This window comes from Thamnophis sirtalis, unplaced genomic scaffold (genome assembly GCF_051295495.1).
Source record: "Thamnophis sirtalis isolate CommonGarterSnake01/CBP01778 unplaced genomic scaffold, rThaSir2_p1.2 scaffold_6, whole genome shotgun sequence".
Lineage (NCBI taxonomy): Eukaryota > Metazoa > Chordata > Lepidosauria > Squamata > Natricidae > Thamnophis > Thamnophis sirtalis.
In genome coordinates, this window is record NW_028261386.1 from 51,336,831 (window position 1) to 51,364,530 (window position 27,700).

At 38.0% G+C, this 27,700-nt stretch overlaps 1 protein-coding gene across 1 annotated transcript in view; it reads right to left on the minus strand.

Moving 5' to 3' along the window:
* Nucleotides 1-27,700, minus strand: part of PARP1 (poly(ADP-ribose) polymerase 1) — a 42,385-nt gene that overhangs the window by 11,009 nt on the left and 3,676 nt on the right. Inside the window, exons 2-13 of the mRNA XM_087717862.1 lie at nucleotides 26,945-27,107; nucleotides 26,449-26,567; nucleotides 24,910-25,124; nucleotides 17,924-18,020; nucleotides 17,306-17,422; nucleotides 12,799-12,975; nucleotides 10,927-11,068; nucleotides 9,133-9,273; nucleotides 7,239-7,481; nucleotides 4,909-4,977; nucleotides 4,059-4,191; nucleotides 1,484-1,679 (exon numbers count right to left, since the gene is read on the minus strand). Of these exons, the coding sequence (XP_087573988.1) occupies nucleotides 1,484-1,679; nucleotides 4,059-4,191; nucleotides 4,909-4,977; nucleotides 7,239-7,481; nucleotides 9,133-9,273; nucleotides 10,927-11,068; nucleotides 12,799-12,975; nucleotides 17,306-17,422; nucleotides 17,924-18,020; nucleotides 24,910-25,124; nucleotides 26,449-26,567; nucleotides 26,945-27,107 (1,812 nt within the window). The remainder of the gene's footprint in view (nucleotides 1-1,483; nucleotides 1,680-4,058; nucleotides 4,192-4,908; nucleotides 4,978-7,238; nucleotides 7,482-9,132; nucleotides 9,274-10,926; nucleotides 11,069-12,798; nucleotides 12,976-17,305; nucleotides 17,423-17,923; nucleotides 18,021-24,909; nucleotides 25,125-26,448; nucleotides 26,568-26,944; nucleotides 27,108-27,700) is intronic.

The window sequence follows — 27,700 nt, forward strand, 5'->3', positions numbered from 1 at the left end:
ACAGAGAATACATGAAGTTCTCAATTGATTTTCGAAAGTTATTGCTACCCATACTTACTAGAATTTTCAGAAAATCTGAACATTTTATATCCACAGCTGCAAGGAAACAATAAATTGGGCACAAAATTGTTTGCATCCCCCTCCTCTTGTCCTCAAAGAAATAAATTGATTTCTAACTGTAGAGATTCCAGTACTTAGAAAATACCAACTCTGATCAATTGGGATGATAATGTGGCATTGTCCATTAGCTAGTCCTTTGCTGCTGTTTGAGAGGATCTAGTTCAAAGATAGGCAATCTGTCATGCTGTCAGTTTTGGATGACTTTAAGCAATGCCAGCTAGCATGGCCAAGAGGATTGAAGGAATGATAATTTAAAAATATCTGAAGGACCTAGATGACAGAACATTTTTGCTTTTAAGAATAAGTGAAGGTTATAATCTGAGGACCAATCTCTTAACAAATTACTGATACAGCTCTTCAGCAAATGCACATTACAAGGTTATGAAAAGTAAGATTAAACGCTACATAAGGTTGTCATGCATTCATTCCCCTTATCAAAGTCACATGTTTTGGTGAAAGGTGGTGCCTCTTTAGAGGTAAACTCTTTCATATGCAAGAATTGAGGCTAGTAAACAAGGGGTTATGAGTTCAAGTCCTGCCTTAGCCATGAAACCAAGCTGGGTGATCTTGGGCCAGTCTCTCTTAGCTCACCTCACTTCACCAGGTTGTTGTTGTGGGGAAAATACAAGAAGGAAGGTGCTTTAGATATATTTGTCACCTCGAATTATTTGTGAAAATAACAAAGGCAGGATATATGATATAAAACTCCAGTTTGGAACATAGAATAATAGGGTTGGAAGGACCTTGGAAGTCTTCTAGTCCCTCCCTCCCAGGATACTTTATACTACTCTAGACAAAGGGCAGTCCAGTCTTTTCTTGAAAATGCCCAATGCTAGAACACCCATAACATCTGGAGGCAAGCCGTTCCACTGATTAATGGTCAGGAGTTACTTAATTTACTTAAGCAACGTCTGCTACATGATGAATTTAAGCTGTTGGTCTCAGTCAAACTATGTTTTGATTTCACACCAACTCTAAATATAACCCTATAATATACAAATTAATAGCAATAGCAGTTAGACTTATATACCGCTTCATAGGGCTTTCAGCCCTCTCTAAGCAGTTTACAGAGTCAGCATATTGCCCCCACAGTCTGGGTCCTCATTTCACCCACCTCGGAAGGATGGAAGGCTGAGTCAACCTTGAGCCGGTAAGATTTGAACCGCTGAACTGCAGATAGCAGTCAGCTGAAGTGGCCTGCAGTACTGCACTCTAACCACTGTGCCACCTCGGCTCATAATCAATGAATGAATGGAGCTAGCAAGTGTTTACTATAGCGAAGTCTTTGCCTCACACTAAAGTTTTTCCTGGTTACTCCAAAGCATGTTATTATATGAAATCTTTTTGAAAAGGATCACATTACCTGCCCATAGTCTATCTCCAAAGGGTAGAATTTTTTGGGATATTTGGTGAAGTTTTTGGAATGCCAGGAATTGCCTGTTTTCTCTTCATACAGATCTAGGAAATGGTCAATGGCTTCTTCTTTAGAAGGCATCTTCTCTAGCTTGTTACTTCCAATTGATGTGCCAACACGTCCCCATGAGCGAAAAACCCAGTACCTAAAGATAAAAGTAAATGAAAGAAAAATATGAAATAATCTAGCAAGCTGTTCTGAAAAGAAGATATAAAGCCTAGCTCTTTGCAGTATACATAATTGTATTCATTGTTACAGAAATTGATAATAAAAATGCAAAACAGAGAGAAGGATGACTGTCAGTTCAATATTAGCATAGAACAGCCTCCTGTGCTGCATTTAGTAACAGTATGCTTAGGAAACAAGGATAAGTGGTAGGAAAGCTTTGCCTAAATGCTAATTCAAAGTTAATCTACGAAGAAGGGATTTATATATACAGAGAACACTCCCGCAGGACATTAACTAATTTAGCATCATTTAAACATTGATTCCCCTTTACACATATTCAGTAGGTTGAGCATAAGCAAATCTGAGTTTAAAAAATACAGTGAGATCATATATATATATATAACAAAACATTACCTTTTTTATAGGACAAAAATTGCTTGAAGAATATAAGTGTGAACCTACTCTAATGCAGCTGGAAATAAATATGCAATTGTGCTGAGATTTGGACAGCATCTACTAGGTGAAAATGAGTATAGTCCAATGGATCACGTTGCTGAGAAGCATATCTAAGCTTGGGGGGACCACAGTCATGATTACTGACAAGAGTAAATATAGAAGTAAACAGACATGGAATTTCTGCTGTACTGGATCTCTCTTGATGGCTTTTATGCCATCAACTACAATAACTGTTGATACTAGATACTAGGCTGGTATTAAACTAGATAGTTAAAAGTTGCCTACTTCTCTGCAACTAAGTTCTTTTATCAGACTATTATAAAAAATAGAAAACTTAACATCCTTTTCCTATAATGGCCAGGATGAAGTGAACAGTTTATGATCCTTGACACATCCTTAGCCAGGATGCAGTCTGGTTAAGGATATCTGATTACAGAGAAGTAGATCTTCTTGTCCAGGTGTGTCAAACTGGTGGCCCACATGCCGGGTGCATCACACACAGGCCACACCTATCCCAGCTCCCTGAAGGGAAAAACATCATGATATGTCACGTGACGGCAATGTCACCCAGTAAGTTTGACACCCGTGGTCTAACCGAAAAAGCCCATTTAAGGTCAGGCTGTTTACTAATAAGATACCTATTATCTAGAATTGGACTTGGACTTAATCTTCGTAAACGTCAACGTCCACAAGGCAGTGACCGTTGCATTGTGAAGGCCAAAGGCAGAACGTCACGGATTACAGAGTTGTTTATCCGTGTGTTGTCCTGCCATTGGATTCTCAGCTTGTTTCATGGTTCCGTCACCACGGGAACCAACACTCCCCATTTATCCGGGCTTGTGACCGGCTATATGGTATCTAGAATTGGCAGCAACCATTAGTATTTCCCCAGTGAATGAGCTCAAACAACAATAAGAGTCCCCCAAACAGCAGAAAATGTCTTGCCTGTTTACTCAGAAATTCGTCTGCTAATTCAAAGTGAGGCTTCGTCCCATGTGTACATGCAAAAAGATTGTGGCATTATTTGAATGATGAAAATTAAATGCTTTACAAGATTGATGACTTGTCATTTAAAAATCCTCAGCTGAATGAATGAATTCACAGTAATAATTAAGAAACTCTTTTGGGATGGCTGATTATGTCATGAGAAATCTTTGACTATCTTTGCTTTTACTATAAATCCATAAGATTTATCCACCCACCCACCCCAAATTACATAAACTTGGGAGACACTTCTAAAGTAACAGTATTTCTTTTAGATATAAATTCTGAGCTTTTGAACTTATATAAGATATGTGGACTTGAATAAAAGAGAAACAAGCGAAACTATACACACAAACACACACACACACGCTAATAGAAATTAGGCATTTTCTGCTTCTATTAAGATACATTTAAGTTGGCTGCGATTTTCTTAATTTTATTCCATTTAAGTTGCATGCTTTTTAACTTGTGGGGAGTGTTAACTTTGGAATTCCATGTGAGGGATGAACAGGAGGCAAAATCAATAAATAAAATAAAGCTGTATTTAGCTTCCCTCTGCTTGTTTCTCATCTATAGTTGTGTAAACATATTATGGATAAAACTGTTGTATATATTTGCATTGTATTTTATGAAGATCTAGACCTCTATATAATTGAGTTTTAACTAAGGCTAAATTAAAAAACAAACAGAACTAAGTTCAACTAAAGTCATTCCCAGAAAACTGCAACTGAAGATTGGTTTTATGTAGGGGTACAAATTGTTTTAGTTTTGGATTCTTATCACCTGTTTAAGAGCAAGAGCAAGAATCAAACAATTCTTATGAAAAACAAACGCAACAGCATCAGCTTTTATTACCCAAGCCACACTAAGGACAAATTTGCAATGTGCTTACTGTCTAGAAAAGGAGAATTCTCACCTGGTCTCTCTATCATCCTCCAGCATTTGAAGTTTGTAATAAGAATTTGTTCCTTGGACAATATCAACTAGACCCAAAGTGGCACTGAATATTTTCCCACTTTTTTCAAAAACATGCGCAGAATCTTCCAGACCTATTTACATATATAACAAATGTTAATTCTTCCTATTCAGAAACATTTTATTTTATTCATTTTATTAAATTGAGCATAAAATTGGAAAAGTTGGAGTTTTGATTTCTTATCCACAACGGTGATTCAAAGGAGAATTGTAACCCCATAACTGATTTATGGCAAATCATGTTGCTTCTTTCAGACTTCTAGTGCTGGATACCAAAATCACAATTTATTTTACCAAGCATCCATACTCAGAAAGTCCTATCCTGAATAACTAGTATATAAAAGCCTTGTTCCAGTTCCCAGAGTGCCAACTTCCTTGTTTTGTGTTAGGAAACATCACATAAAAGATGCTAGGACAAGGGGGTCCAAACTTGGGAACTTTTAAGACTTGTGGACTTCAACTCCCAGAATTCCCCGGCCAGCCATGCTGGCTGGGGAATCTGGAAGTTGAACTCTACAAGTCTTAAAGTTCCTAAGTTTGGATACACCTGTGCTAGGTAAAAAACCAAAAATCTTACTATTGTTGTTTATCTGATCATAAAGTACAATTACACGTACATAGGATAAATAGGGGTATCAATAGGACAGAGGCATTCATATCATCCATGCATTAGAAAAACTAGAAAAGCAGACACAGTAAATGAAAGCAAGGATATAAGAACATTCCCTGGCTGCCCAACTTACTGATATGGGAAAAAGGAGATAGAATTATTTTTATGAAAATAAAAATACCTGAGTCAGGATCAACAGCAGCCCCTCCTTTAACTGTCAACTTCATTTTCTTCTCAGACTTACTTGTTCCTAGATAATGACGGGAAACAAAGTAGTAATTTCTTTTTCTCTGGGTAGAAAGAAATCATCCATCAATTTAAAAAGTATAATTAGGTAATTATAAAAATGCTCCTTACATTTTGCAGGAACTAATGCAAACTGATCATTTGCTGAGTTACTCTGTCAATTGTATGGCAATCTCTATATTTCTAATAACTTGGTAAATAATGTTATTTAGCATTTGAACAATTTGTTTAAATTGCCTTTTGGATTATTTTTAAGCTTTGCAGGGCTTTAATACTTTTAAGAGTTTTTTACTGAATACTTTTTGTTTTAAGTTATTTTAACATTGTTTTAATTTTTACATGATTATATTTGCCTTTGGGGATATTTTAACCAATGAAAAAGCAAGACAACATGTAGAAGTAAAAACAGTAACAATGATTCTCAATAACATGTGTAAAGTTAATTGTAATCCCTCCCAGTTCAGACTACAGTTTAGAATATTAGAATTAAACACAGTGCAGATTATAAATCTTATAAATCAAAAGAACCATTTGGGTTTTGTTTAATCCCTGCTAAATCCAATCACCTACCTTGCCCTCAGATAATTCTTTTGCAGCAATTTTTAGACCCTAATCCAAACAGTTAGGTACTTAAAAATCTTATTTGATACAGAGAAGGCATATTTCTTGCATACATGTGGTTTTGTCAATGGCATCTTTATGTTTTCCTGAGATTACAAGGGAAGAATTCTAAAAAACGTAGATTCTTCAACTAAATATTAAAAATAGAACTATGGGCTTCTGTTTGTAACAAAATAAGAATACAACAATTGTTTATAGACAATCCTATTTAATGACAGCAATTGGGATTACAATTCCTATCACTAAGCAATGTGCAAAGTTATGTGATCATTTCATTTAGCAATGGCAATTCTGGCAGTACCAACTAATGTTGTTAAGTGAAGATCTCACACGACTGTGACCCCTGGCTTCCTGCCGACTTCCTCATTGACTTTGCTTGTGGAAAGCAGGCAGGGAGGGAGCAAAACATGATCATGTGACTGCAGGGGATGGATAGAAATGTTCAATGCTGTCATAAGTTTAAACCATCCCTGAACAAGCAGTTATTAATCAAGGACCACCTTATTTGCAAAGGAAGAAAACAAAAAATGAGGATTCAGATATTTCCTCGAATTTGGAAAATGGATCTCATATTTTATATATATATATAGCAGTAGACTTATATACCGCTTCATAGGCCTTTCAGGCCTCTCTAAGCAGTTTACAGAGAGTCAGCATATTGCCCCCAACAATCTGGGTCCTCATTTTACCCACCTCGGAAGGATGGAAGGCTGAGTCAACCCTGAGCCGGTGAGATTTGAACCGCTGACCTGCTGATCTAGCAGTAGCCTGCAGTGCTGCATTTAACCACTGTGCCACCTTGGCTCTTATTTTAGCATTCATGTTATACTACCATGGCATAAAAGTTCTTAGCGATACATAACCTTCCAGTTTAAGGCTTAAGTCAGCCTACTCTATCCAGGAAAGTTTACCCTTGAAGTATAGCTGCCTTCTTGCTAAAAGTTGCAGATGACATAGTTCAATATAATAGGGTTGCCAAGACAGAGAATGCTATCTCAGCAATAAGGTAACTGCAAATAAATGGCTTTAACAACAACTAAGTTTCAGGCAAGTTCTAAGGAATCTGAAGTACAGAATACTAAGCATTTCTAGAACAGATCTTTCAGCTTGCATATTTGTGCCAGAAGCAACATACAGAATCTACTATGCAGACACTCAGTTAATTGAGACTACTGCATATCAAGATCTTATCAAGCTAGCCTTGAGAACTAAAGTAAGCCTCCTCTATTCAGCATCCCATGTTCCAGTTGGCAAGTTGAAAGAATTCATTTTTCCTGATCTTTGAGGGATGGAAGGGCACACTATAATGGGTAGGGGATTTCCTTATCTAAACAATGGATGGTTCCTTCCTGTTGCCTGCTAAAAGCTGCTACACTTATTTCTTCTTAGAAGTCCAACAGCAAGGGCAAAACAAAGGAACCTGTAATATGAAGTAGAGGATGGAAAGGCCATTTCTATGACCATCACATGTGGCAGTTTTTCTACCCCCCCCCCCCCAATATGTACATTTCAGTCTTGAATGACCTCTGTTTAGGACAAATCCTGAAAAGGCTATTAAGGATCCTATTCTAAAGGTTAACCAATGTTCTTAGTAAAAAAATGGCAGCCTGAGGTGAAAATAACAACTACTATTTTGGCTTTTACCTTGCTCTTCCTTGTTCTTCCCAGAATTTTTCATGTTTGGGTGTCCACTGGATTTTCCACTTACAGACACTTCTTTGAGTTCCTGCTTTACTTCTGCACCCCAGGGAGACACCGCATGCAGTGATCGAAGCTCCTGAAAACCCTTGCTGGAGTTTTTTATATCCTGGAGGAAGTCCTCCGACACAACACATAAGTGGGCTTTCTTTACTTCTTCCATTTTTTTGCTCATTTTGTCAACTTCCTCTGTAAGATTTACATTTGAGAGAGAGGGGGGAGAGAGAAGAAATAGAAAAGGCAAGGCACACATGTTACCCTTCTTTAGCTGAAACAGCAGAAGACACTAATTTTCAGGGTACAGGAACTTGTAGCTATCTGTCTATATTCATGCCAGAACAGAGGTGGTATTCAGCAGGTTCTGGGCAGTTTTGGAGAACCAGTAGTGGAAATTTTGAGTAGTTTGGAGAACCGGTAAATACCACCTCTGACTGGCCCCACCTCCCGAGTCCCAGCTGATCAGGAGGAAATGGGGATTTTACAGTAATCTTCCCCTGGAGTGGGGTGGGAATGGAGATTTTACAGTATCCTTCCCCTGTCACACCCACCAAGCCACGTCCACAGAGCTGGTAGTAAAAACTTTTGAATCCCATCACTGTGCCAAAAGCATCTACGAAGCTAACCCAAAGGTGCTGAATGAATGAGGGCTCTGCTGGACCATACCAGTCTTGTTAATCTAGTATTGTATTCCAAAGAGATGGAGCTTCATCTGCTCAGTTGTAGCAGTTCCACCTTTATTTTTCTGATACAGCCCCCTCCCCTGACACAAATACCTGACACTGAGGTCAATTACCATGACCATACATTATATTAAGTATCATTTCAGAGCTTCTAATGCTATAATATCTTCAGAATTCTATTAAATCCTATGTTCTGGTAGTAAATGTATTAGTTATGTATCCATAAAAATATCATCAATATTTCAAGCATTCAGACCTATGGCAACAGATGCACAAAATCCTTACTAAATTAAAACTGGCATACATTGTGAATTTTGAAGATAGGTTTAAAACTAGGTAAGAGTAGACTAGATTTCCCAGAAAATGATGCAGTTGGATGGTAGCACTCACTGAACACCTAAAAAGTGTATAAAAAAGTACTCTGTTTCATGTTTATTTCCTCAATTTTTAAAAGAGAAATGTAAGTGTGTTGTGATGCAAGCTGGCATTCACTGAACAGCTTTTTCTCATGCATGAAATCAACATCCTTTCTGTCAAGCAGGAGAGTCAACTACAGAGATCCCCTTAATCTCTCCTCTTTCTAAAAACTTAAGTTTTGTAGTTTCACAGTTCAAGATACTATCCTTTAATGCGTTCTGCTGACTCCTCAAAGTTCCAAAAGGATTTCTGTATTTCCTTTGTTCTTATTAATATCAAATTATATTCATATTAATACCAAAGGGACTACCATCTTGCTACACTACAGCAAGAAGGTAGGTTGAAGGGAGGCGTTTTCAGAGACCTCCAATCTTTCGCTCCACACACACACCCTTGGATTACTAAACAGTATTACAATTGAGAAGTAAAGAAGCAGTAAACTAACAAAAATGAAGTAAAAGCAAAATGGTTTTTTGCTAAACCAAAATGGTTAAAAAGATTATTAGTAACATTTATATGGAAATGTTTGATAAAAAATAGACATAGAAGCAAACTAAGATATTACTTAATTGTATTAAAAAAAGCATACATAATCAGATTATATTTAAGACAGCTGAATACTCTGAGTTCCTTGCATTAGCTGCTAAATTTAATACAATCTCCTCTCCTCTTTTAGGCCTCTGTTTAATGTAACACTCTTGCTATTGAGAATGTCCCTGTTGACAGTATTACCATCTACTCACTTTGAGAGCTGATGCACAAGTCAGCTTTATTCACAGTCGCTGTCACCTTTCCCCCAAGTTCTTCAATGGCAGATTTAATTTCATCCTTGGTCTTCGACAATTTCCCAAGGACTACCATATTCATGTTGTTTAATGGTTTATCTGGTCAAGTGAAATCAGAAAGCTATGAATATACTATTCAAAGAAAGAAGGAAATGTGAAGATATAAAATTTTACACTTTTACTGCACATATTACCCTGACTTTTTAATGTATCACTTTCAAATCTTAGGATGTTAAATTCTTGAGCCAGTGTTATTTTTTTCCATTGCAGAATACAGTTATGCTCAGAGATTTTTTTTTAATTCATGAATATTACAATGCAATTTAAATATATTTATGCATAATAGATGGGATTTCATTCATGTTTGATGGGAAGCTGGGGGTGGGGGAGAAAAAAATGTTCAATGCCTTCCTTCAAGAGAAAATGAGTATTTCAGTTATTATGCTATAATAAGCAGCAGCTGACAATGTCAGAAAAAGCCTCCCATTCTCTCCCAACAGAATCTGCCATTCATGCAACTGCCAAGCACCAACTTTATTTAGTATGATACCCATATCTTTGGTATGACAGACAGCCTCTCATTGCAGCTTCCCATTTTTTCTTATCCAGGGCAAGAATGCCACTGAATCATTTTCTGACTTTCTTCTTTTATTTCCCTCCACCTTGCTTAGGATCCTTTTGATTCATTCCAGCTTGCTTTCTTCACTAGAGTGAACTGGCTCCATGCCTATATCTTTCCTTTCCTGAGAATGTTATCCTAGCTCTAGCATTCCTACATACCTCAGCTATCCCTGACGTTTCAACACATCAAATGTTTTTTGTGGAACAGGGTGGGAGGAATAGATAAATCTCTACTGAGAACTAGTTAAAGCATAGAAAATAGATTGGCTTGTTCCTCCAAAGTCCTTTGTATCAGAGTTACAGAAAAATATGCAATAGTAAAAATGCTTATAGCTAAACTGAATAAACAGCTAATTCAATATTTCAAAGGGTTAAAAGTACAAAAGTGGGGAAAATCAAACATAGATCATGCAAGTTGTTCTTATTTCAAATTGCTTCCCCCAAACTGTTACCTTCAACAAAATTTCAGATTACAAATCCCACCATTCCCGGTCTATCTAAAGATCTAAAGACTTTATAGAACAACCAACCTGTTACTTGCCATCTGTGGAGAACACTAAGAAATAATTTCATGTATGAAGTGTTTGTTTGAAAGTACAATTCTATTAAATTTATATTGTGGATCAAAAATATGCTGTTGTAGAAAAGGCAGTAAACTTCTTAGTGTTTAAAAGATTTTGGAGAATATATCTGGAAATTAATAGGTAATACCTAGGATATAATTATAATATGTCAAGTGTTCTTATAGTTTTTTTAAATGTTTTAAAAGAGTTGTTAATGATAATGGATTTAAGTATTATTTCTTTTAGCTTTGCTGCATGTTGCACAAAGTCACTTGTTTGTGAGATAGGGAGCTCTATAATAAAATAAAGAGAAGCATATTTAGCATATTATACAAAAGTATGTATAGTGTAGTGTAGTATAACATAGCATAGTACAGTTAAGAATCATAGGGCAATTTGTTCTGAAAGGATAAAGAAAATTATATTATAATTTAGTTCACTCTAATGATAAATAAAATTTTTCAGTAGGTACTTTTCCCCCCTGTGGGAATAACAACATTTTAATGAAAACTAACATTTCATGTTTTTAATCAAAATAGTTTCCCACAATGATCTCCAGTTAATATACCTGCTGGTGCAGCCGAATTCCCTGTAATAGGATCAGAACCTGCTGAAGGAGGTACAGAATTTGTAGAAGCAGCCTCTGGCAAGAATGCTCTATCTTGTTTTTTAAATTTGAATTTCTTTAGGTAAGGGATCTCTCGTAATTTCTGTTGTGCCGAAGGATGAGGAAAAAAATAATTTTAAAACAGTAATAAAAAAAGAACTCTCATAAACGAATGCAATGGAAAAAATAGGCAAATATATTCAGATAAGGTTTAATGTTCACTGTTCCCAAAACTCTCTTCATATCAGAGTGGGCAAACGATAAATAGCAATTTACAATATCTGAATAATTTCAAATACATCACCAGATTCCCCATAACTTAAAATTTCAACTAAAACTCTAAAAAAAAGCAACAATAACCTTGCCTTATAATAAACATCTCTCCACAGAAGAAACTAGATTGCGACAACTGCAAATCACAGTGATTTGCAGTTGTGAGGGAAGGAGCCCTCTCTTCAACCTCTTTTCTAGAAAAATGTTGCATTTACATTTATAGTAGTGGAAGGTGGTACTGAATCAACTTAAAAATGATCCTGTAGACTCAAAGTGTAAGTGATTTTTTTTCTTAAAAAGTAGCTGGGAAGAATTAATTGCCCCAATTTCCCAGTTCTGCTGGTAATTAAAACAATAAACATTTAAGTGGGGTGAGATGATCCAAACTATATCCATCCTTTGGTATGTTGTTGTATCAAATGGTTGTGCCTAATAAGCTGTACTTTTATTCTTTTATAATTAGTAATAAAACTTATACATATTAATTATATTAGAGATAGAGAATATTTGGGCTCCAGCCATTCTAAACTAAAATACTCAGTAGCACCAGCAGCTCAGTAGCACCAGCTGCCTCTTTTACATAAGTGAAAAGGAGGCCATACATAACTACTCTTCCCATTTGTTTGTCCATTTCGCTATTTAGTACTATCTCCCTAGTTGGAGGATCTCTAAATTGAGAGCAGGTAACTTTTTACCAGTTAAGGATTGCACTTAAAAGAAGATGGAACAAACTTCAAGGGCAGCAATGTTAAAACAGTACTTTACTTTCCCAGCCTGAGGCATATATTTTGTCTTTTATTTTAGGGAGGGGGGAGGCGGCACAAGTTAAAAAAAACATGTCCCAAATCATGAAGCAACCTGGGGATAGTAGGAGGGTTGTAAAATGGCAGCTGGGAATGCTAAGCTGCGGTCTAATACATCCGTAGGGCACTGGTTTTGGGAAAGTTGTGGCTTCCATAGGTATTAACAATATGCTTCTCAAATCTTTCATTTTAAATCTGACATCTATTATAGTGATACCAATTGTGTATTAAATCACAAACCAAATAAGGCCTGTAAACCAATTAAGCACTACTGCATAGTACACTTCATAGTACACTGACAGTTCCCCACCAATATCACTGTCTGGCTTTATCCCCCATCAATGCTGTTCAACCAACAGCTTCTTGGCTACAGTTCAGAGGCAAAATCATTTTATTTTTTCATCAAAATCGAGCAAGGCTAGGCTCATCATATCAGGCTCAGGCTTAGCAAGCCGTGTTTTTTTTGTCGACAATGGAAGGCAACCTTGGATGATAGATATGCACTTCCTTGGCTTCCCTGTCTTGCTGTAACTGGAGGTAGGAGCAGGAAAGTTGAATTCATATCCAACTTCCTTATATAAAAAGGAGAAAGAACTGAGATGGTGTGAGTGTTTCAAGAGTGTTGGCAGAAGGTCTTCGGCAGAGCGAGAAATGGAAGAAAAGAAAAAGGCTAGAAAGGTGGAATTCTTTCTCTTATACAATCTCATTAACAATGTTAATCAATGTGATAACAGTCATAGCAGGCCTCCCAGCCTACCTTTGGGATTTTCCATTCTTTCTTGTTGGGCATCTGTGTCTTGGCAACACATTTGGTCCAACCTGTAATATACCCTGTGCAGTAATAGGCATTGCTCTTGAACACAAACTGTCCTTTGCACTCTTCACAGGGAAGCAGAGCTCCATAAGCCATCCCATCTGCAACACGGTCCAAAATCTGAAGCAATGAAAAAGCAAAAGACGTACATTAAAATGAGTAATGCCCAATGCCACAGATGCCTTGTTCAGAGAATAGGATGTCAAACAAATGTCAACCATAGCTCTCCTCTAAAATTATAGGAGTCACTCCTCTTTGCCCAGCCTTTATTCACTGACAAGTGGCAGTGGCCAAGAACCCAACAATAACCTAAAGAACAGTTCCCGGGAATGGACTCATCTGTCCCTCACCTTATTGAGTCTTATTTTCTCTTCTGACTAGGAAGGACAGCCCTGGAACTGGATGAAGAAACCTGAGGGGCTCATTTAGATATCAAACTGGAATTTCTCCCAGCTTGCTTTAAGCAAAATGATGTACAAAACTATCTTTCAGAGATAAAATTTACAGAAGTAAAATAGCCGACTGGCTTCTGCATGTTTTGCATTACAAATATTATACTACAACCTCCAGCCACATAGGCATAAAAGAATCCCTGTGAAAGATGCACCCATTTCATGCTGGGGATTCTTAAGAAAAGAACCAAATATAAAACTGTCAGCACATCTATGAAGGGAGACACTTGGAATATGTTATTCAATTCTGGCTACCCTTTCAGCGGGGAGGGAGGGGAGATATTGGAAAATGCTTTCGTTTTTTTAAAGTGCAGGAAAAGGTAAAAAAAATGGGGGGGGGACTGCTGAAATAACTGCCTTGTAAGGAAAGGTTATGACGGGTTTTCTCTTTTCATACTACTAGATTTGTCACTCAAACCAAATGGTGAGATATTCATGGCAAAGAAGAAAAAAGTTTACACATGCATCAGTAACTACAAAATCCTGAAGTACACAGTGTCACTCATTTGGACAACTTTGTTAGCAATATAATCTAATGGTTGGGTTGGCAATATATAAATCATGTAACAATGATGTACCGGTTTCTTTAAAGCATACTGTAAAATGTGATTGGTTGATGTTTTCCTCAATTGGCCATAAAGAGGGAGCCAGAACGACTGTTTTGTCAGATGCTGGGCTGATCTGATCTGAGTGCAGTGAGCTATTGTAAGTTTTGCAACTGCTAGCAAACTTTGAGTACCAGACTGTTTGTATGATTATGGACTATGTTATTGGGATTATCCCTTAACTGAAAGACGTTGATGACTGACTGTCTTATCCATGTATGACTTGGACTGTTTGATGGACTCTGATACCTCTATTTCCACGAAAGTAAAAGCCTATTTAAATTGCAGTGTCTCTGTATGCTGGTTTGTGTGTTCTCCAACACAACTCTCCCAACGCTTCGCTGAATGTACTCGCTCTCCCAACGGGGAGCTTACTTAACAAACTTTATGAAAGAATTCCATCCATGAATAGGGGAATGGCATCAACAGCTTGCATAGTTGGATGGCTGTGTATTCTTCTCAATACCAATGTTTGTATGCATCTTGATATTGTTTGTTGGAAAATCTGGGACATGGGTACTACACAATGGTTTGCTTGTGTATTTCTTATAGGCATTCCAATAACTAGTGCTAGAACAGAATCTGAATTAAACTGGCCATTGGTATGGTATAATTCAGCATGGCACTTCTTACCAGAGAAACACCTGTGGTTCAGGTTATAGCAGTCTGTAGTCACATGCTAATACTACCCCATATCTGCTTATCATCAGAACTATATGACTAAATGCAGCATTATTATCAATTGCATCATGACCTTCATATTCCAAGAACTTAGTAGAAGCATTCAAATGACTGTTTAATAACCCTTTCCGACTTCTTAATTCTATTCTATTTCTGACTTCCCCAAAGATATTTAAGATACACTTACAGGTAACCCTGACTTTCAACCACAACTGCGACCAGGGGCTCAGTTGTTGGGCAAGACACTATGACTGCTTCAGTGATCTACTGCAATCGTGGTACTCCCAACTGTGGATAAGCAACCACGTGGGTCATTAAGCAGACAGCAAAAGAGCTGCCTACCAAAGGAGGGCTGGCAGCTCCCCTCCTTGTGAACTGGGCTGGAGAGATGAAGCAGAAATCCAAAGGTCCACACTTCCAATTCTGTAGCCTGATGGATGGTTTCTGTCCTCAACTCCTGATGCATGGAGGGGAGGGGAAATCTTTTGGCAGGAAGTAGGAGCTGGCGATTTTCTAGCTAGCTTCCTCTTTGAATTTCTGGGGAAGCCAGCAGAGAAGATTGCAAATCACAATCGTGACAACTGTTTCCATGTGCATACAGGTTGCCAAGGGCAAAGGAACATAGCATTTTATGATAACCAGAAATTCTTCAGTGTAAAGCACCCTTTCTGAGCTGTAATTAATTTTGGACAGTCATTAAATGTCCGTATGTTAAAAACTACCTATATTGGCAATAGATTGCCTTTAAGATGCCACCCTTGCTTCCTAATACTCTTTTATCAAAAGCATTAAACCCAACCTAGAAAGTTAAATTTCATTAGACGTAGTCCCTACTTACCAATGGTAATCAGGGTTAGTAGCTCAATTGCTACATGATGCTGTCATAAGATATAATATCATGTGACCATGTTGACTTAGGACAGCAATTCTGGCAGATTTTGTTGCCCTTATTAGGTGAATCATGTGGAGTCACAACATCCCACAATCACAGGACTGCCATTTGTAACCCTTGCCAGCTTTTCTAATGACTAATGTTTGTCAGAAGCTGGCAGTGAAGGTCCCAAAAGACAATCAGGTAACTATGAGGCTATTGCGACAGTACAACTATGAGGAACCATTATTAGTCATTCTTATTCAGCGCTGCTGTAACTCTGAATAATGGCTGAATGAATGGATGTTAAATTCTACTTGTGTTAATAGGCCCAAGTCATGTTTCTCTGACTGCTTTTATCTTATTAATGAAATGTATATAAGGCCACCACACTTCATGATAACTCTGGGCAGCATGCAACACTAAAACAAAGGAAGATGAATGATGCACGTTTAAAATAGAATGAAATATCCAACAGAAGAAAGGGACAACCTAAGAGGATACAACATAGTCCTATAAGAGACTTGCGACCCATCCTAGACCAAGGCCTTAGGCAAAACAAGTTTTTAAGCATCTTTTGAAGGAGACCATGTAGATCTTTGGGGGCTGCAGACATTCATCTCACTTCAATTAAATTTGCACGAGCATTAACATTTAGAAAAAGCTCAATGTGGATATGTATTACTAATAGCAAAACAGAATAATACCGGGTTTTCCCAAAAACATGACATTTCCTGATAATAAGGCCATGCCACATTTTTCTGGTGGGCAAAAATATAAGCCCTCCCCCACTCACCAACCTAGCGGTATCCTGAACATACCAAGCAGCAGAAACCAGGCCGGGCGGGGGGGGGGGGGAGGCAAAGGTGATCGCGTTGCTTGGTGCCTTCGGGATATTGCTAGGTTGGTGTGCCCAACTGAAGGGGAGGGGGTTGCCGGGCGGCTGCTCTCCTGCGAGTGGGCTCCCAAAGAGCCAGGCACAGCAACCACCTGGCAAACCTCCTTTCCAGCCGTGCAGAGTGCCATACACTGACCCAGGTGTATCACCAAGCCGTGTGAAGGCCTGTTTGACGCCGCCCAGCTCTTGCGGCTTGGCGCCTTTGAAATGCCAGTGAATGGCGCTCTGCATGGTTGGAGAAGGGGGTTGCGTGAGCGGCTGTTCTGCTCCCGTGCCTCCCAGGCTCACAATGCCCTGGCCCAGCTCTCCCTGCAGAGCCAGGGCATCTCCACTGCTGCCTCTGCCATCCCAGCGTGGATTTTTCGGCAGCTTCCAAACTGAGTCTTCTGGCAGAGGCCGCTCTGGGCTTACGCTCTATGGTTGTGGATTGGCTGTCGGCAGAGTGTACAAGAGAGCAGCTGCCCGGCAACCCGAAAACAATAAACTGTCCCCCTCATAATAAGGCCCAAACCATATTTTGTGTGTAAAAAAAAAAAAGACCCTGTCTTATTTTCGGGAAAACACGGTAGATGGAAATGATATGTTAAATTTGATTAACTTTGAGAGGCAAAAGAATATTGTTTATATATTAAGAAAAAATTTAAACTAAGCGGGATAATATAGAATAAAAATAAGATGACTGAAAAGTAAAATGGAAATATGATGTAAAATGTAATATGCATAATGGAAGATGTAGAGGGGAGGAAACCATGCCAACACTTTTTTTTAATAAAAGAAGTTAAAATATGTAACAAAAAATAAATAAAAAACTTTGTTTAAAAAAGAAAAAGCTCAATGACTATGTATATGTGTGTTCAAATAGATAAATAAATACAAAATCTTTTTCTTTTTTCTCTTTCCTCATTTTCACACAAAATGTCAAATAAAATGGAGCTCAACTCACAGCAGCTTCCCCAGAAGGAACTTCTTGCTTGTTGGCTATCAGGAGCTCCTTCAAGTCATTGGTAGAACAGGCATTCTTCAACTCATCTTTGATATTCCAGATCAGTTCTGTCTGATCCTGTAGGTTAAAAAAATGTATAAAGTATCACATTTAAGATTTCTTTCCAACACCTTTCTACTAAGAATAATAAGAGGCAGGGGTGACAGGCTTACAGAGCAGACTAAGTTTATATAATTCAGTGCCGTTGTTTGTATTCCTACATGAATATTATTTGGATGATGGTTCAAGAAACAGGATTTAAGAAATTGCTTTTAGATATTTAGAATAACCAGAAGGTTATTTCAGGTTAGCATCTTCTCACTGCGACTTGACTTGCAGTTAAGCCAAGCTACCAAAATATGAGACTGATTCTAAATGGAAGTTGGTAACGCTGTCAGCTCCTTCAGCATTATCACATTCCACTTACTTCAAGCATTCTTCAGGGTCAAATCAAATTCAGAATGGTGACAATGCAGAAGAGAGCAGTCTCCATCAAGAAGTCTAATTGCTCTTAGGATATTCTGATCTCATCATCCAAAGGTGCTTTAAATGAAACTAATTAATCATGGCAAAACAAACCTTTAGCAGCTTTTCTTGTTTTGATAATTTCTCTTTCTCTTTCTTGGGTTTCTTTTTTGAGATTACATTTGCATCCACCTCATCTCCTTTTCTCTTTCTGAAAAGAAATAATACATAGTGTGCTAAGGAGAGTTATTTCCTCTATTTTTTTAACATATATAATATTAATTCGGTATATAGTTGAGTGATTGTACACAGTAAATTTATATAGTGTATATACACAAATATGCATACTTCACAAAGATACCAACCTTTCTTTTAGAAGCTGAGGATGGTGTACTCTGCCTTTCTTTCTGCTTTTCCCAATCCTAAACCAGAACTTACCTTACATTGGCTGTCAGTTTATGTTCAATACAAGTATCCATAGCATTTCATTAAGGAACAGAGATTACAGAGAAAGGTTGACTAGTACAAATGCACTGCAGAAACCCTGAACACCAGAAAAAAGGAAACAGATCACCTATATAACATCTTCCAACAAAATGGGTAAACATTCAATTTTTGTCTAAAAGTGTGTGACCACTCAACCCACTACAACACAATCAATACAAGCTATTGTAGGAATAGAGGAAACATTACATAAAGACATGTGCAGTAAAATGCCATGATCTCAGTAGCTGGTTACCTTGAAAATACCTATGAGCTCACCTAATTAGCAGAACCAGATTTGGGAAAAGAGGAAAGGTTACGTACAGACATGCGCATTAGACAGCCATGAGCTCAGTAACTCAACTGTTTATTAGAGATAGGCCGTACGAGGGAGTTATGTGGAGCTTCTACCTTGGCTGGGATAGTCTGCAAGATTGACAAGGGAAATAAGAGAGAATGTACCAATAAGATGCTGTTGCTACCCCTGCTTTTGCTTTGCTTGTTAAAACTGTATAAAAGCCAAATAAACTCTGCATAAGGCAGACAGACATTTTGGAACCACTGCTGTGATAGATTTCTGAAACCTACAAGCCATGAAAAGGATGATAACATTAGCATACATCAAAAACATCTCAGAAACAACAGACTGTTGCAGTCACAAATCATCACTTTACCACAATAAAGTCCTCCAAAATTTCTTAAATATGCCAAAAGATCAAATAGCCCAAGAAGAAAAAAAACAGGAGTGGTTTGCAATGTACAATATAAGGACTGTAAAAGCCACTATGTGGATAGACAGGCAGAAGAGCAGCACAGCACATCCATAAACATCAACTAACATTTAGAGCACCCAATGAAAGCTCCTTAATTTCATAACATATGGGGTAGACTCATAGTTTCAACTGGGAAACTGTAAGCATGCTAATAAATCAAGTAGAATAAAAAAATGCTAGGGAATTTCTGAAAGCTTTGTATTCAGACAAAACAGCCATTAGTAGAGATAAACTATATTCAGCCACCATTCAAAAGACACAATAAAAACACTACAAAGATTAGAGCACATCCTCTCCAGCAGCCTACAATCAAACCATCATTGTGGGGTATGAGCAAGACTAGTTTCTGATGAATTGTCAATGTTTATATTTTGGATGTACTTGGATAACAGGTTGATGCAAACAATGAAGGAATAACTTGATGCCGATCCCCCCCAAAAGATATTACATTACTGTCCTTCAAAGAAGCCTCAGCAAATTAAACCACACTGTGGTTTGTAAAACAATGTTTTATGGTTTGGAAAATTGTGAAATTCAGCTAACCTTTATGTAACCACAAACCACCCCTTTCATTTCTAACAAGGGTTTTTTTTTTACACGTTCTTTTTTCTTCTTCTGTTAGGCAAGATCCCATCTGTAAAACTGATGGAAACTAGGTCCAGAAAGTGACATCTATCTTTCAGTGTTTCAACCATTACAATAGCAAACTTCCCATCCTGGTCAAAAATTATACAGTGGTGGTGCCAGTACTAAAAGCTTTTCAATTTTGCAAAAACTAACAAGAACTAGATTTGAGTCTAGGGCCAGATTTAAGAATTATCTGCCCCTTTGGACCTCCATTTCAGCCTGCAACGTGCTGGGCAAGGCCTGCGAAGCAGCATTTTGGCTTGCAATGTGCCAGGCGAAGCCTGCACAGGCCTAAAGGAAGCTGGAGAGGGGTGCATGCGGCTGAGAGGCTTCTTCTGAGAGGAGACAACTTGCTAGATCTTTGCACCAGTGATCCAGCGCGGCAGGTTGGGTGGGGAAGCAATTGTGGGGAGCATAAGGTATTTCAGTGGGTTGGGGGGGCTGGGATGGTCTTAGGCAGGTGGTCTGTTCCATCACTAGGCTCCCCCATGGCCTTTCCCACCCTGAAATACCTCATGTGCACTTAACCAGCCTCACATTCGATTAGAGAATGCGTAGGCGAAAGGAGGGAGTGATTCCATTCAAAGTACGAGATTCACTCCCACGAATCCTTGTATTACGAATGGAATGAGCAGGCTCCATTACATTCATAACTCAAGGACTACCTGTATCTCTGCCACCTATGTGGTGTGTGTGTGTGTGTGTGTGTTGGTGTTAATATTTTATTTTTATTGCAGCAATCCTGAAATAACTCAAACAACTGCTGTTAAATCTCCTATATGGAGTCATTTTGAAAAAAATCAAATTGGGAAATTCAATAGTATGAGGATTTGGAATTAAATGATCCTAAGGAAAACATTCACTTAATGATCCCTTCAGAATCTCCATTCTATTTTTTGCTCGGTGACTGCCATTATTTTCACTTTCAATTCTCTATAAAAATTGGTACATGATCTCCAGGCTCTTAAGTGCCAGTGCAATGGCTTTGTGGAAAGATGCAAGACTTGAGCATTCACTGAGGACTGCACCAGGGCAATTTTAAGTAGAAAATTAAGGAATTTGCTTTCTGTTACAGTCTCCTAAAAAAAAAACACCAGGAGGAATAGAAATAGAAAGCAAAAGAGAATGCAGCATGTAGAGGAAAGTCCAAAAGGATCTGGGAGATTTGTTAAAAAGATAGTCAAATACTGTAATGGATTGTGACTCCTACTTCTCATGCAGTTATAGACGACAGGCTTAGATTTTTGTTTCTGCTTAAAAAAAACCTTATATAAGCATTTTATAAAAAGCATATTCCAAAGTAGACAACAATTTGCAATAAGTTAAAAATAATTTGAAAGTTATTGTATCAGAAAACAACATTAATACATTAATAACAAATGGAATAGATCAGGGGTCACCAACCCCAGGTCCGTGGACAAGCACCAGGCTGCCACATGCCAGCAACCGGGTCGTGCAAACAAGTGAAACTCAATCTGTGAGATGCAAGCAAAATGCAAAACCATGCCCCCTCAGGTCTGTGGAAAAACCTTTCCATCGGCCAGCCAGTATTCCATCGGCCAGCCAGTGTCGGCTGGCAACTACAAGGAGGAGGGCCTTCTCAGTAGTCGCCCCGACCCTTTGGAACGAACTCCCCGTGGAGATTCGTACCCTCACCACCGTCCAGGCCTTCCGCGCAGCCTTGAAGAACTGGCTAGCCCGTCAGGCCTGGGGATGAAGATAGTTGCCCCCCCCCCGAATGATGAATGCATGTTGGTTACTGCTTTTATTATATGTGTCTTTGTTATTGTCTGTATCTCCCCTTCCCCGATTTTATGTGAGCCGCCCTGAGTCCCCTCAGGGAAAAGGGCGGCCTACAAATTTCAATAAAATCACTAAAAAAAAAAAAAAAAAAATCACTTTCTCCATAGAACCGGTCCCTGGTATCCCAAAGGTTGGGGACCAGTGAAATAGTTGGATAACAGCAGAGATTTTTAAAAACTCAGATAAACGAGTCCACCTTATAGTTATGCTGAAAGCTAATAAAATTCAATGCCAACCGTAACTAAACTGAGACTGAATTCCTCAACACAACTATGCATCAAGAATGCCTCCTTTTTTGTTCCTGCACTATGTGGCACCCTCACAGAATCCTGGGTGCCAAGTTCAAATGCTCCATCACGTATCTAGGTCCTAAAATATATACATTTTGTGTGTCATTCCAAGAATTTTCTACATCCATTGCAATGTCTTCAGAATAGATGTGACACATTTCTGATCTCTTCAGTAACATAGTCTCAAATGTTTTTTACTCCCTGCTGATTCTGGACAAACCTCCAGATAAAATATTGCAATGATCTAGTTGTTTAGAATAGTAAAAAATGAGAAAGAGAAGGAAAAAAACCCAGAAGATCTTAAGCTAAACAGAAAACAAATATTTACATCAGCTATCTAGGCAAAAAGGTATAGCTTATCTACACCAAAGAAACTGTGCTTCCTTCTTATAGAAAGGAATAGATAGATAGATATAGATATAGCGTAAGTCTTAAAGTAAGCTTGTCAAGGGTTATTTTTAAAAACCCTCTTGCAACAACAATAGAAAACTCTAAGAATTAGAAAATCTCCATTTGCCATGTTGCATTATCATTCTGATAATTGAAAATTTAACATCTTTAAAAGCTTAGTGTATTTACTAGCTAATCTGCAGCTACCTCTCCACAATAGTCACAACTGGAGATCTTCCATAGCCAACGTCAGAAAACACCAGCCACACTGGTATTTTAGAAGTATCTGTCATACCGAAAAGCGAGGATTAAACTAAAGTCAATCCAAGATAGCAAGGAAAGAGGAGGCTTAGCATTACCAACCTGGGAGTTATACACACTAGCAGTAACAATAACATGGGTGAAGGACTGGATAGAGTTAAAGAATAAAAGAATCTTGACCTTAGAAGGCCATGATCTGCAAGCAGGTTGGCATATGAGATGATAAAAATAAAACGCACAAATACTTTCAAAAAAATCTAATTAGAAATGTGTTATGCAAAACTGGCTCAAAATTAAAAAAAAAACACCACTATATGAAAATCCCGAATTGCCTACCCTCGACAGAAAGGACGATGCACCCAAATTTTACAGATATGAATAAAGTGTTGATACAGAGACTTAATTAATGGACAGGAAAATTTAAAAACAATCGAAGAATTGGCAGAACAAAACATGAAAGTTGACTGGCTAACCTACTTGCACATCAAAACTAAACACAATAATGATACTAAATTATACGGCATCCAAATGGAACCACACAAATTAGATAAAATAATCCAAAACTCAGAAAGAAAGATGATAGGGAGAATATATAAATTTCTTCTGAAGTATAAAATGGAAGAAAGAAATTGTGAAAGAACAAATGGTAAAATGGCCACAGAACTTTAGCTACAATATTGAATTAGATAAATGGGAAAATGTCTTGGTTTTTGGGGGAAGTCTCCCTTTGGTTTAGGTTGGTAATTGTTTTTCTTTGGAATCTGTTGGAGATTAATACGTTTGTGAGAGTGTGTAATTCAGTTTTCAGGTGGTCTTTGTTGGCTAGGCGTTTGGTTCTGGAGATGAGCGTCTTGGCTACAGAGTTGATCTGTGCAGGGTGGTGATGGGTTTGTCGTTTAAGTAGCGGTTGGTGTGTGTTTTTTTCTGGTAGATGTTGTGTCCTAGGGAGCCATTGGGTTTTTTGTAGATTAGGATGTCCAGAAAGGGAAGTTGGTTGTTTGCTTCTATTTCCATGGTGAATTGTATTTTGGGGTGCAGGCTGTTGAGATGTGTGAGGAAGTTGTCCAGTTTTTCTTTCCCGGGATTACCAACCTAATCCAATTACCAACCTAATCCAACGGGGGGCTCCCCCCCAAAACCAAGACACAGAACAGGACAACGGCATCGCCCTCCTCCCTTACATCAAAGGCACCACAGATAAAATCAGCAAAATTCTCCACAAACACAATATCAAGACAGTCTTCAACACTGACCAAAAAATAGCCAACATCTTAAGAAACCCCAAAGACAAAATCCAGCTAGAAAACCAAGGAGTCTACGAAATACCTTGCAAAATCTGCCCTGCAACATACATAGGATAAACGAACAGGAAAATAAATGCACGCATCGCAGAACACAAGAACGCAGTAAGAAAAAAAGAAAAAACTTCCTCCCTTTTCCAGCACCTTAAAGCTATAGGACATTAAATTAATTTTGAAGGAACCAGGTTAATCTCCAAAATAGAACACTTCAAGAGAATAATTATGGAAGCTATTGAAATAGAGAAACACCCCTATAACATGAATAAACATGATGATACCTCCTGCCTACCAGACATCTGGAAACCAGCCCTAGTCAACAAACGAGCCCCACCCACCACCCAGTCCATTACAACACGAAACAACAATGGACACATAGCCAGCACCAATCAGCACTAATCTACCAATCATGATACAACCACACAACCAATCATTCCACTTACTGAAACAAAGCCAGCACTCCATACACCCCCACCAAGATTTATAGAAAGACGGCAGCTCTGATCACACTTTAAGCCCAAAACCCAGCCTGAAGATGGCGAGTGAGACCTCGCTGAAACGTTGCCAAGACAATCTCAATCTTACACGGGAAAAGACCCGAATACAAGACCAGCGTATGTATGTATGTATGTATGAATATATGTATGTATTGTGTCACAACCCCTGGTATGCCCAAATATGGGAGGGAGCATACTGCTGCCCTTTTCTGTCTTTCAGCTCACCCTAGGAGCCATCCAGGCAGAAAGTCATTTTTTGATGTTGTCTTTGTTACATTTGTGTTGTATTTGTGCTGATAAATAAAGGGAAACTAGTATAGATCTATTTCAAGCTATTTAGCTCTTATATATATGCACATTCAAGAGTGTTTAAATTTATTAGAGGTAATCACCCAATATAGCAGATAGATAGAGGGTTAAAAATGGTGAAACACAAATGAAATATATTAGAAGGGGAAATAACATAAGGAGAATTGTATCGATTTGAAATTGCTATTAGAAAGAACAGGAAGTTCCTGTTTGTACTGTATTGGGTAAATGTAGTGTACGTCTAAGTTCTGTGTTCGTGTATTTTTTATGTTTGTAAATAAAAATAAAAAAATAAAAAAGAAGTATCTATCATACAATGATCAAAATCAAATAGCATGATATGCACCTTTTTTGGCATCTTCTACATACCCTTCAGTCTTGACAGAGGGCAGCTGCTTCTTTAGAGTTTCTTTGTCTTCTGCGTTTAACAGCGCAAAGCCCTGGATCTGAGAGGCATTAAAGGTAGGAAGAAAACCCAGATCTGTTCTGCGACTACTGAAACAGGCAAGATGGTACCAATTGTCTATCATCCCCAGCTGTGGTTTTTCAGCGAGCACCATTTTCTTTGAGATTCTAATCTGACCCTGGGTAGATAGGAAGAGAAATTAGAAATAAATTCACAAACAAAATTAAACAATTGTCTACTAAGGTTTCAAGCCAGAAATTTAATATTATTTATTTTATTGTATTAATAATAATTCAGAATAATGCAGTTGGAGTTTTCTTTACTGTTTCTGAAAGTTAAAATAAGTGTTTCCAAAAAACACATTAATAGGAACTTTATTTCTGAAATAAAAGTGGGATGAGTCCAGAGGTGGGTTTCTGCTGGTTCGCCCCGGATCTGGCAAAACGTTAATGGCGGCGGTGGGTGACTCCGCCCACCCACCCAGACAGTTTTGTGTATCCGCAGAAGAGTCACGCGAGTGAGTGATCCGGTAGTAAAATAAATTGAAACTTACCACTGGATGAGTCCCTATTCTTGAACATAAACAGATTCTGTCATTCCCAAATAAATTTTTAATTTTTCTCTTACACACACACACACACACACACACACACACACACCTCTATTCTTTGTTTCTTTAAACTGAATAGATTGCCAATAGACAGATGGATAGACACTATGTGTTACTATAAAGACCAAAAATTACCCCGTTCCCCCAAAATATTGCACCACAGCAGCAGCTCGCCACCTCCTGCACCTCAAAAATAATAAGATCTCCCCGAAAATAAGACCAAGTGCTTATTTTGGGGATCAAAAGAAAATAAGACCTTGTCTTATTTTTGGGAAAACATGGTAGGATGACAAAATTACTTCAGGAATAAGACAGAACTATTAAAATTTCAAGATTTCAGATCACAATATTTCTTCAATGTCAAAGCTTTTAGTTTAGCACTATTTAAGCCATTACATTTAATTTTTAAACAAATTAAATCTAGACCACATTAAATTTCAATTTCTGATCTTGTCTCTTCAATTATTATATAATCATAAATGAATTCAATTAATGTGTTATTCAAGGCACCATATTTAGACCATAATCTAAGATTTGAAGACAAAAATTAAACTTGGGAAGTCTTAAAAATAACCTGATTTTTAAATCCTGATTTGGAGAAATGCTTTCCAGCTTTGCAGACTAGTGCATGGAGGGAGGGAATGGTTCGCCACAAGTGGCAGCAGAAAAAACATGCATGCGTTCTCCCGCTACTTACGTAAGGGGGATATATGCGCATTCGCCCATCACTTTGGGTGCCCTGGTTTTAAACAGCTCACGGCTTGGTAGTGAGCTGTGGCCTGGGGGGTTGGAGACCACTGCTTTAGAAAACATTTCTGCCATTAATAACAGTTTGTGTATCTTTGTGTGAATGTTTACATCCTTATACACAGAGAGCTACCCATACGTTTACCTTTTCTATCTTTTGTTCACAACCTTTGCACGTACTTCTATTGGATTTTGCATATTCTGCTGCAAAATCATTTAAACTTTTTTCACTTCCGCCACCTCCCTCTTGGCCACCACCTTTGCCTGAAAAAAAAAAAGGAAAGGAATAATTTTTAGGTTCTAATTTAAAAAATCCCCTGGGACAACAGAAATAAGATACATAAATCAGTTAGATTTGCTGAGGAATAAATACAGACTTTTTAAAACTAGTCTAAGAGAGAGAAATTTTTGGTTGCAGTTAATGTTTTCTAGAACATGCAAGAGTGACCCCAGAGTATGACAGCAATAGTAATTCACTGAAACTTACTTCCAAAGAATCTCTTAAGCAATTATATTTTGGAGACCTTCTAACATTTTGATGAAGTCTGCTCTCAGCATAAAAATGACAAGCTCCTAAACCTGCTCAAGTCAATGGTTCACCCAACAGTCTTTTCCCTTTTTATCATCAGTGAATAGCTTACCTGCTGCAGCTCCTCCACTTTCTATGTGTTTCTTAATTTTTTCCTGATCCTCCCAACGGAGTTCTGCGAAGCCATCCAGATCAGCATGGGATAGCAGCTGAACTCGTTTCCAGAAGCAAGAATAGTGGTGCCAATGAGGTACTTTGCCATCAAACATAGGGGACTGAAAAGAAAGAATGGGGGAAGAATCTCAGACATGAAAACTGATACAACAGAATTGGGTTAAGAAGTAGTACCCATACAGTACAATTAGAATCCAGACAAAAAAGTATTTATTAATAAGAGTCACAGTTCCATACACCTTGTATATTTCCCCTCCCTATTTCATACATTTTTCCAGTTTTGCAGATGCTTTGTTTGGGTACAGTCAAATGGAGTGAAGTCAGCTCCAACCCTCCTGACCTTCAAGAGCTTAAAGATCTGGCTTAGCCAGTTGCCTTGGAGCACCAACAGAAGGGCTTCATGTTTTGGGTGGCTGATTGAATAACAACAGCTTCCTCCCTCTCCCACTCTTATCATATCCCCCCCCATCTTTTTAGCTAGGTTGATTTTATAGTATTGTATTTATATTATTATAAAGTATATAGTTTTATTTTTTAATATTGTAAACCACTGAGAGTTACTGTGTAGCAAGATGGGCGGCTAATACATTTTATAAATAAACAACTTATGCCCATCTATGAGTACCGTTTTCATTTCTATAACATCCCATATGCAGTTATTATCAATAGTTATTATCAATTCAGATTTCTATAA